The sequence below is a fragment of the Oryza glaberrima genome, chromosome 8 (genome assembly GCF_000147395.1).
Source record: "Oryza glaberrima chromosome 8, OglaRS2, whole genome shotgun sequence".
NCBI classification, from domain to species: domain Eukaryota; kingdom Viridiplantae; phylum Streptophyta; class Magnoliopsida; order Poales; family Poaceae; genus Oryza; species Oryza glaberrima.
In genome coordinates this window covers 18934198-18945759 of record NC_068333.1, presented here as the reverse complement: position 1 = coordinate 18945759, position 11562 = coordinate 18934198, and the positions used below count along the sequence as shown (strand labels likewise).

The window sequence follows — 11562 nt, the reverse complement described above, 5'->3', positions numbered from 1 at the left end:
TTGATCGAACCATTTATCTTTGCTTCTAAACTTTGCCCGTTGAAATAAAGCATCAAAGAGCAGAAATTATAGTGAGGATTATGGACAGTACCAATGTATTGCAACAAAGATATAAACACTACCACAACAAGATCTTGATTGCGATAAAAGTCATAGGCAAGTTCTTTCTCATCCATTCACAATTCCTACCAACGTACTAGAAAGCAGAGGCATATGCCTTCCATCTTAACACCACCAAATCTGAAACAAATACTGCCGCATCCAGTCTCCGACGCAAAGATGTAATTCAGCTCGGTACCGAGGGACGGAACCAGCAGCGGAGCTAGCTACCTATTGCTTGAACGTGTACGGCTGGGGGAGCGAGATGGGGCCCCGGCGGTCGTCGCCGCCGTCGAGCAGCCGCTGCACCCGCTTCTTGGCGGAGTACTGCCGGTCGAAGTGCTTCACCTGCCCAAGGAAACCAATGTCAGAAAAAAAAAATCAAGAGAACGACGCGAATCGTGAAAAGGGGTCGGATCGCCCGCGTCTTACCCAGGAGGGGCGGCAGCTGTTGACGAAGTTGGCGCGGGACTTCTTGCAGTCGGCGGGGTAGAGGAGCCCCATGGTGGCGATCTCGGTGGGCTTCTTGTCCGCGTGCTTCTCCACGCACGTGTAGAAGGCGTCCCGGGCCTAGGGTTTGGAGGGAGCAAGACAAGCGTCGCCTCCATCATCATCAGTAAACGAGCGCGGCGGTGGAGGTAGGGTTTTCTCAGGGGGTGGGTCGCTCACCTTGTAGCAGGCTTCCCGGCCCTTGGAGAGGACGTCGGCCATCACTGCTCCGGCTGCTTCGCCGCCGCCGTAGTCGGAGTCGCCGTCCGGGGAGAGGGTGGACATCGGCCGCGGTGGTGGGGGGTAGGATTTGTTTGCGGCTTTCGCTTGGGGGAGGGGAAAGGGAAGGAGCAGGTGGGCCGTATTGGGCTCGGGTCTGCCACGTCGATCGGCCTATAGAATGTACTGGGCCGAACTCTCCGTGGGCTCGTGCTCTCGGCCCGAGGCTGCGGCCCAAATCAGGTTTGCTACGAAATCAGAGGACACAGATTAGGCCGCATGGCTGCACCCGTATATCTTATCTTAACTGCTTCAAAATTTTGTATCTTTCCTATTGTCACACGCAATTTTGGTTCGTCGTCCGAGTTAGGACGTGATCGGACGAAGCAGTGGCGACGTCCCCACACCTGGCTGCGTACGTTCCTCTTCTTCTTCCTCGGTTCAGGCCGAGCAAGCAGAGGAAGAGCGGATGAATGGTGTCAGCATCCGGTGGTATAACAGCAACAACGGCGGCGCATTGACGTGATCCTGAACATGGCCCGATGGAGGAAGGTGGCAGCTAGCGTGGGGAGCGAGGGAAGAGTTGGGAGCACCGGCAGGAGAGAGAAAACTCCAGGGTGGCTTGATGTGAGGTGGGAGAGAAGGGGAAAATGGGGAAAACAGACTCGCTCAAGTGTGAAGATGCTGGTGGCGAGATACGCTCTAGGGAAGGATATCACTCCGACGAGACGGTAGCTCGGTATGGCAGAGCTCAAGCTTGAAGCTCGGGTGCAGTGGAGGGAGATGGGAGCGTGGATGTTGATGAAGAAAGGCGACCGCAATGACTGGTTGGAGAAGGAGGCGCGGGGCATCGTCTTGAGATTGGCCGACCATGGTGGCTGGGCTTGATGGCGATGGCTTGCTGACGTCGGTGGGATGACGCAGCAGCTGAGGTCGGCGACGGAAATGATGGGCGATAGAGGAAGCACTAGGAGGCGGTGCTCCCATGGCGAAACGTCTTGCCCACGGTTTGTAGTGGCAATAGGCATGGCAACGGGCTAGAGCAAGGGAGGCAGTAGAAGTAGTGGAGGAGGAGGAGGAGCACGACACGGTGGTGGTTCCTCTTGACTCGGCAAAACGGCGGCAGTGCCCTTGTAGTTCAATGATTCGTCCCGAACCTTCCATCATCCAGGGAGCAGGGGCGGCAACGACGTGCTAACACGTGCCACATGGGCCCTCTGGAAGGAAGGAGATGGTTGGATCAGCTGGGCCACATCCTGGCTAGGCCGTGTAAGGGAGAGAAGGCCTAAAGGGCCTAGAAATCAAGGGGATGGAATCGACCCAGGAGGGAGAAAAGGTGGTAGAGAGGAAAAGAAGGATGACCGGTTGAAGGGATTTCGGCCCAAAAGAAATAGAATAGTTTTCTGAAAATTTGGAGGGGATGATTTTAATAGAATCTAAAAGGGATGCAATGCAAAAGAATTTGTTTGGAGGCTATTTAGGATTTGAAGATAAATTTTAACATGTAGTTCATGGACTCTATGAACATGTGGGTTTTTGCTTTATTTTCGGAAATGGAAGTTTAAAGTGACTTTTTTTTTGACGGTATTGCTTTAAGGAAGGAGTATTTGAATAAAGGAATAGATACTTGAATTTGGAGGAGAGCCTTCGGCAAGAAAACTTTAGAATATCAGTGAAGGCAAAAATCATGGAATTTAGATGAAATGAAAAAGGAAAATAACCCAAATACAACCTTTTAAGGATGCTGGTGCTTAGGAAGCGGAAAAAGACACATGAGTTTTGGCATTTTAAAAATAGCCAAAACAACATTCTGCAATGTCTTCTCCTAATAAAAGGTGTGGAGGAAATACACATGAAATGGTTGGGGGAGAGGAGGGATGACTGACCTATGATCCCACCTGTCTAGATTATAGTGATGGTAGATTCACCCTATACTACCATTTTCTTTTTTTTTCATTTTATAAAAATGTATACATTACGCTGATAACAATATCATTCACGCATATACAAAATGTGTGCATGATTAAAATTTTATTTTATCCAAACAATTAAAATTTCCTTCGCCTGTTGTAACAGGCATTTTGCTAGTACTTACAAAATATAGAGAAAATACGTAATACAAATCACATGGAAAATATGTAAACTACCGTAGGATCTAAAAGTGGGTTTACTCAAGATGATGTGGATAAATCTCAGACGTCCACTTTTTAATCCTACAATAGTTTTTAGATTTTTCACTAAATATGTATCGACTCCATTTTATGGTCTTTTTGGACAAATCTCAATTGGCTAGTACTACCTTTTAGACTCCATTTTGTGGTCTTTTTTTAAAGAAAAACTCAATATTCATAATAAAGATTAAAGACAAGGTTCAAGGGATACAAAATCCTTCATACATTGTCTGAAACAAAAGATCAAACAGTACAAAACCATATTCCTTCAAAAGGTAAGCAGAGCTGAACTAGGAAAAACAATTTTGCAAATGAAAATATACAACAGAATTAGATCATTTTGTGGCTGGTAGACACTAGAGTGACGGATTAGAAAGAAACATATATATTAAAGGGAAAACTCTATATATATATATATATATATATATATATATATATATATATATATATACTATCTTAAAAGATGCTTGTGGTGGTGGTTGTTATGCCACCCCTATCTATCTGACAAGTGAGGACTATCACCTATCTTATGGGCCTATCATTCTTGATCAACATACTTAAAGTGAGAAGCTTTATTTGCTTTATGCATATGCACTATACAACATACTGTTTGTCCTATCATCAATATTCAGAACTTGAGATCAATGATTTAGTTTTAATCAACTTATCTAATACTATAATGAGTCTGGTGCAACACATGAGTATTTTGCTAGTATCTTTGAAGATCGTTGTCTAATGAGGATATTACTAGCTCAGATATGACCATGCATACCTTATATTTATACACCAAATGTGTGCATGATCTATATGCGAGATTTATGTGCTATATATTTGAACAAACGTTATTGCACTATGAGTTTCATGTGTTCTCGTTCGTAGAAATACTTGATTGATGAAGGAAAGGAGTGATGGATAACAAAGTGCTTGGATGATCAAAAAAAAGTTGACTGGGGAACAAACCAAGATCTTCCCCAAATTTACTCCTACCTCACCACGTCACTTTTAGTCTACAAAAGGTAACAGATGAAGGTCTGCACGTTTTGGATTCGGATTCGGGCCTCCTAACAGTATCAACTTTAAACGGACCTAACCACCGATCTAGAATGAATCTTAGGGCTCACGAGTACTTGTTGAAAATTTTATGAAGTCTACTTTCAGATGGTTTTGGTCCCACATCAGAATTTCTTCTCAGCCATTGGGAATCTGCAAAACAAGCCACATACTTCATTCAGTCTGAGTCTGATTTGGCTTTGGGCCTTGTAATTGTATCATGGGCTAAGCCCAAGGGGGTGGTGCCCTAGGTAAACCCTAGGACATCCCTAATCATATTTATTCAGTAGCCATCATAGTTTCAAGTCGGGTTTTGCTTAGATTATTTCTGGCATTGCAGTTTTTGTCGCTTGTTCGGTTTGTGGAACCCCAAATTCGAGTGCTTAATAATTCATATGCAATCGAGTTGCAATAATCTACCTTGTTCTTACTCGTGTTCTTCGATTCGCATGTAGGGATTAGTCTTCTCGATGAGGTCAACTGGGCAGGGCACAGTTGATAACCAAAGGAGACGTGGTGCTTTGATTGTAGGGTTCGAATTATATTGATCGGAAGCTGGATCATGTGTGTCAAGTTTCCGCCATTTAATCGAGAGTTATCAATATATATCAGAAGATCGGGACCTAGTTCCTTATCATTGTCCTCCTGTAGAGAATCCCCATTTCGTTTAGAGAAATTTCCTTCTATACCCCTGAATGTTTAGCCAATCCCTTCTATCCCTCTGAGTTTTGTCCATTTCCTTGTATGCCCCTGAATTTTGGTTTTGATCCCTTTCATACCCATTCCATTAGTTGAATGTTTAATTCGTATGAAAATGACCATTTTGCCCTTACACATGAAGGAAATCTGGATATTGTAGACTAGCTATATTGTTGGAAGTGTATAATTTTGTTATATAAGACTATTATATTCATGATTTTATTGTACAAGGTTTTATTCATGACAAAGTTTATTTTTTACATAATGACATAAAAACTAATATTTATTTACTTATTAAAAGATTATATGTAGCATTTTTTATGGTAGTTCAATATTTTTTTCCTGTCCTATATATTATATAGGAATGCTTTTCAAAACTATGTTTATGATTTAAAGAAAATGCTACACATACTTTTTAATATTTATTAAAATTTCTATGTACAACAAGCTTATGAATATTATAATCACACAATAAATTTCTATGCTTCCAACAATATAGTTTACAAATTTCTACATATTCCTCACGTATTGAAGGGCAAAACTAACTTTTCTATACCTATTAAATTGTCAACTAGCGGTCAATTGACGGCAAGGGTATGGAAGAGGTCCAAATCAAAATTCAGAGGTATACAAGCGAGTGAAGAAAATTCAGGGGCATAGAAGGGATCGGCTAAAATTTTAAGGGTACTAAAGAAATTTTCCCTTTCGTTTAGTACATGCTCTGAATGTATCTCTGAAGTCTGATAATTTTATGGGGTTCAGAAGACTTGCAAGCTTCATTAATCATTATAATATATACTTTGGTCGTATGTCTATCGGCGAGATCAAAGATGTAATTAAACCATTTAATTTCCGTTATATAAGAAAGATCGATCATAACAGTAATGCTACTGTGACATCTATATGATACGCTAATGCATGATGCAGAATCAGCACAAATAATCCTGCTACATACATAGGATCGATCCAGGATCAATTAATACAGAGTTTCAGCGGCAGCTTCTTGTCACTACTCATGCCCGATCAAAAGGTCAATTGATTGCCAATATGAAATGGTACGGTACCCACTGCACAATAATTTGTAGGGTTAAGATCACAGCAATTATGGCATATAGATGATACATCGTCTATATGCGCCTGGAGTCTTGTGATGGGACGACTGATGCATGCGTTGATATAGACACGCGGATATTCACTGATAAGGGGAAACAAATTTTTTTGTATTAGTAACTTTGCTAGCTAGAACATGCTGCGAATTTATATTACACACTATTGCAACAAAAGAACAATGGTTTAGTAGTATATATTATTAGTCTACAAATTACTCATACTGTATATTATCTTCTGATTACAAAAGTCTGCATACAAATGGTGGAAATCAGTCAATCATTCAATCATTCATTCACATTACATACTCCTAGGGACCAAAAAATTAAAGGTGATCCTGACTCATGTTTCATGCATTCAGAGTTTTCAGTTGTCTCCACATGTCCAGCTCCAGACTTAATTTCCAACACGTGCCAGATTGTCTGTTGTTGGGGCATATGGATAGCTGAGATCGAGCGAGACACATCGATCCACACATGGCGATCGATATCTGTACTGCTGCAAAGTGTTATTAGCATGCTGACCACATCCACATGGCGATCGGTATCTGTACTGCGGCAAAGTGTTAGCAGGTTAACGTAGCAGCAAAAACCAGTTTATTGACCGATACTTTCTTTGATTTTAATCGTTTTGATTTAAATCAATTCTTTTAAAGTTTGATCATGTTTATCGATAAATATAGCAGTGTGTGTGTGTGTGTATATATATATATATATATATATATATATATATATATATATATATATATATATATTAGTTTTATTATGTTTATTTTATGTTAGAAATATTATTATAGTTTAATATAAATTTGGTTAAAATTAAAATATATATTTTGACTAGAAAAAAGTTAAAGCGTCTTATAATACGAAACGGAGAAAGAACAATTAATAAAGCTTATACAGATGCATACATAGAGATCATCGTGCATATATACTTCTCAATTTGTTAAGAACGTTTTATACGCTGAGAGTAATAACAAGAAAATACAGATTTGCCAAACACAGCAGAGAGATCGGTCTCAGGTGTAAGAGCATTCAGCACCAACATTTCAACTTCGATCGTAAGACAATTTTACTGCTGTATACGTACGAATCACTAGCTACATGCTACGATATCGGAACCCTTTGAAATTGGTATGTTTCAAGGCATTTAATAAGTATATATTTCAAATAATGGAAATGATGGTTTATATGATCCCCGATCTATGTCATAGAGCACACAGCCAAGAAATTTGGCTAAATAAGAGGCATTTAGCTAGCTACATTTAGAAATATATTATATATAGTGTTGCTGTTGGTTCCTGTATGTATATTATTTATGAATAAAATCAAATTAACCAAAACTACATTATTTCTGTAAATGGTGTATGCGCATATACAAACTACAGGCGCAGCTGATAAACGCCATAGTATCAGAGAATTATACACATTAAGTGCTAGTTTTATCAGAACAATATATAGATATCAGGACAATAGTGCCAGGGATCTAACCTCCAAAATATGCAGTTTTGCTACAAAATCTGATGCTAAAAGATATAGTTTTACGGTACCGTGTGGCTGAAAAAATAGTCATAATATATTCAGGGTTTAATCTATAGTTTAATTTATGGTACTGTGGCTTTAATACGATGTAGTTATGTCATAGTTTCTGTCAAGATTTTTGTTGTTTTGCAAAATTTGCTCTTTAATATTTGTACAAATATTGTACTCATCATCCAATCATGTGAATTTGATTTGTATGGAGCAATCACTACTGCAGAAAGACTAGGTACAAAAGGAACACTGCTAGTGTACTTCTAAATCAAGGTTCACACAGGGGCACATACACGCGATTACATACAGCGGGACGACAGGTACAATGCCACAGAACATTTAGCATATACTTCTGTCTAAAAAAAAAGATAAACTTTAGCTACAAATCTAGACACGCATGTGTCCAGATTCGTAGTTAGGATTGGATCTTTTTGGGATGGAGGGGTAGGCCACAAAAGTGGCTCATATATAATGACTAGTCAGCATCCCGTGGCATTGCATGAGCTATTATTTTTTTTATATTATAATTATTTAAATTCTAATTATATATATAATAAATTAGTTAGATTAGAATTAGAAGAGACTAGCTACGTCAATTACAACACTCTGATTATTGAATTTAAATTTCGAAACTAAATTAACAAATTAAGGTCCAAGATAGGTAACTCTATATTTAATATATTGATTCTAAAGAATTACTAATCCTAAAGCATTCATGGTAGTAGAAACTAAAGAGAATCTATGATGTTTTCAATAGACCGCTTTATTCTTAATATTATCAACGTTCACAATATATGATAAATCCAACTATTAAAGGGCCACATCTATTTTTTATTAATGCATGTGAGAGCTCTTTCGAAGTACTCAATTAGCCCAATTAATTAGACTCAATATGTTGCTTAAGTAGTATTTTACAGCACTACCGCACATACTAAAAAAATCTTACAAACTTTTCATTCATTGTTTTTAATTTGTTAGAAGTTATAGAAAATTAAACACTCAATTGATTTATGTAAAAGTCTATTCAGCAACTAACATTAATGAGAAACTGAGTTAAATAGAAAATTACTTATTGCGCTGGTAGATGCAAACCTTCACATTAATAGCTATGCTATATTTAATGACTTCAAACTATTTGGTCAAATTCGAGCAAAGCAGTTATAGCACTGAAAAAATACATATGTATAGATGGAAATAAGAAAATATGTGTAGACGATCAACGACCAGATTTCCTGGTTAACGTGGGAGCTCGTATAAAGTGTCCAATTTGAGTATATAGAACACAAATGAAAATTCTACTCAACCCCTGATGTAAAGTTGGGGTATAAATCAGGACCAAGGGACCACATGAAATTAAATCCATGAGCAGAACTTATACATCTTTTTTCTGAAGAACATGCAAAAAAAATGCCTATTGCATTAGAAAATTAGGATGGTTAAAGGTCAATATGAAATAAAGGGATGGTCAGAAAAGCTAAGTTTTACAAATATATATGTTATACTCCCGGTATTAAATCCCCTAGTTTATTTGCCCATGATATATATAAACACCACCACCTGCTTTCCTACTTAATTTACTTTTGAATGGGGAAAGAACCTTTGGAAAAACTCTTTGATTGGGGGAGAGAACCTACGGAAAAGTTGAATTAGTGTGCAGCAAAAAAGATAGATGGTTGATCTTAATTGGCTTCGAAAATAACATCATGTGTAAATTAACTAAGGTTGCTTATGGGTTCCTAATTAAACATTGGTTAGCTAGAAATTAAATCTCCACACAAATTAAAAACCATACAAATCCGCAGAAAATAATCATCACCATGTAACTGAGAAGATCATATCTCATCTCATAAAATAAGAATCTCCCACCCAGCTGATTTGTGCATATATATTGCGGTCCTCTATAGGTCGGGTAAAGGGATTTGTGTGCATATATAGTGTTGTCTATAATAAAGAGCATTAAAACCAAGAACAGGTTGTTTTTCGCAGTAAAGAATCTTATTCATCTTAAGTTGTTAACATAACAAGCAGCTGCTTATGTGCGAAGAACATCCAAAGAAATAAGTACTAATTAACAGCAAAACTCATTATTCCTCAAAAATAAATTTGAAAAAGGAAAAAAAAACTCATGCACATGAATGTTGGCATAGTTAGAATCAAGCAACCACTTTCAGACTCGAACAATCAGTACACAACAAATAGGCAAATAGAAAACCTCAAGAAACTTCTATCAACAGAAATCAATCGATGAGAGCAACATATAAGATCAGATCGATCGATCTCCAACTCGAAGCCAACAAGTACGAACCAATATACATACGTTTACAGCGCAGTTTCCAGATCTGGGCCAGCCGCTATACTGACGCTCTCCTCTCTTCTGGGGCAGGTGCGCAGGTTGCCAGATCTGCAGTGTACATCAACCTTCTCCAATAATCACAGCTAGCTAGCTGCTGCCATGGCCGTCCTTTCTCCCCCTTTGCAGCAGCGCACATGAGATGATAGCACAAAAACACACAAGCTTGAAGCTTTCTCAAGAGAGGTTGTAAAAAAGAAGCAGCTAGCAGCTAGCAGCTAGCTAGCAGCAAGAACACACAGCGGGTAAGTACCATATGGCGTGCAGATCTTGGGATCCGCCAGTAATTTTCTCACCAGCAGCATCATTAACCCATCGACTCGAGGTTAATTAATCGCGCGTGATGAGCTGAGACGACAAATTAGCACTCGAATTTATACAGGTTAATTAATCAAATCGTCACGCGCGATGCTCCCTAGCTTATTCCCCCGAGGCTGGCTGGCTGTAGTAGTGTCGTCGTCCTCCCCCAGATCTCTGGGAAACCAAGACAAAAACCTGCAAAAGCAGAGAAGAGCAAAAGGAGTATACTACTACTATGGCAAAGCCCATGTATAGTAGCTCATGCCAAAATAAGAGTCTCCAAAGCCGTCTCCTCCCTCCTCCTCCTTGTCCTCGGTCAGAGAGCTCATGGCACGTATAGGGCTCACCCCCAAACCTGCAGTACAAGATAAGGACGAGGTCCCGCGCTGCCTAGCTTTATCACCACCGCGTTGCAGCAGCAGCAGCATGCTCTTATCTCATCGGAGATCGATGCGAGTCCAGAGAGAGAGAGAGAGAAGAGGAAATTAAAGGAGCAGTTAGATAATGGAGAGAGTGTGGCTGTGGCAGCGTGCATGCTGCAGGGAGAGCTGACAGAAAGAGAAGTGAGCACGCAGCGGCAGCTGTATCATCATCATCATTTCATCTCTCTCTCTCTCTCTCTCTCTCTCTTCCATGGCCGCCGACGGCCTCTCTTTCTTTCTATCTAGCTATCCTGTCGAAGGGAAGATTGATAGATCGATGCAGTCTGGCCGCTGTGTGCTCACTCTCTTCTGTCAACTGCCACCACCCAAAACCAAGAAAACAGAAAACCATTAGGTAGACAGACATAGCCACATAGGAGCGAGAGAGCCACTAGCTGCCGGCTGACCGGCCGGCGGCGGAGATGTGCCGCCGGAGTGGGAGAAGAAAGGTGGGCGCTAGCTAGCTCAGATCTGTGTGCTTTGATTGATTGGTGGTGTGTGACCATAGCCTGGTGGATGCAGCATTATATATAGGGGGGGGAAGAGACCATGGTTCATCAATCCTTTACCCCATATCTCTCTTTTCCTGCTTTTCTCATGATATGCCATATACGGCTGCTGTTCTAGCTTAGGGTTTGGCCGGCCGCCGCTGCCGTATCCCGGAGAGGATACAATATCATGCTATATCATGTTGTCAGCTTTTTTTTACCGTGGGGAATGGGGTTCTTTCTAAAGAAAAAAATATTTTCCGAATGCCTTTCCGTCATTACTGGCGCATCCCGTCGGCAACACCCATCCACGGATTGATTGATGTCACTAGGTCCACATTTCAATGTGTGGACGATGATTGATCTGTCCTAAAGATATGTTACGTTTGCATTTATGAGAGGGACGGCTAGATATAGTTTTTTATTGTGTGGTTCAATCATTGGTCGACACGTATTTATTCCTTGTTTGATTGGGTTGTTGTGGTTATTCAATATTTTATTGTTTAATGTTTTATCTATCACATCTTTTATGTATGCATATACTACTAATGAAAAAGTAAAATTCCTTGCATATATAGCTTTATATGAACATGCAGATATATAGAGAGCTTTCATTTAACATAGTTCTGTACTATT

At 39.9% G+C, this 11562-nt stretch overlaps 1 protein-coding gene and 1 long non-coding RNA gene across 2 annotated transcripts; both read right to left on the bottom strand.

Annotated features, from left to right (window-relative positions):
• Positions 1–922, bottom strand: LOC127781707 (uncharacterized). Its single transcript, XM_052308719.1, has 3 exons — positions 769–922; positions 532–669; positions 1–447 (listed from the first exon to the last, which is right to left on the bottom strand). Exons 1-3 carry the CDS (start codon positions 871–873, stop codon positions 331–333), a joined length of 360 nt encoding a protein of 119 aa, XP_052164679.1. The 5' UTR covers positions 874–922; the 3' UTR covers positions 1–330.
• An 8582-nt stretch (positions 923–9504) lies between these two features.
• Positions 9505–11140, bottom strand: LOC127782659 (uncharacterized). Its single transcript, XR_008019216.1, has 2 exons — positions 9970–11140; positions 9505–9837 (listed from the first exon to the last, which is right to left on the bottom strand). It is a non-coding gene; the product is annotated as an uncharacterized LOC127782659 (long non-coding RNA).
• Between the last annotated feature and the right edge of the window lie 422 nt (positions 11141–11562).

Coding starts and splice junctions, on each gene's coding strand:
- LOC127781707 (XM_052308719.1), bottom strand. CDS start 873: ATGTCCACCCTCTCCCCGGACGGCGACTCCGACTACGGCGGCGGCGAA. Junction 670..768: donor GCCGGGAAGCCTGCTACAAG/GTGAGCGACCCA, acceptor TCCAAACCCTAG/GCCCGGGACGCCTTCTACAC. Junction 448..531: donor ACAGCTGCCGCCCCTCCTGG/GTAAGACGCGGG, acceptor TTCCTTGGGCAG/GTGAAGCACTTCGACCGGCA.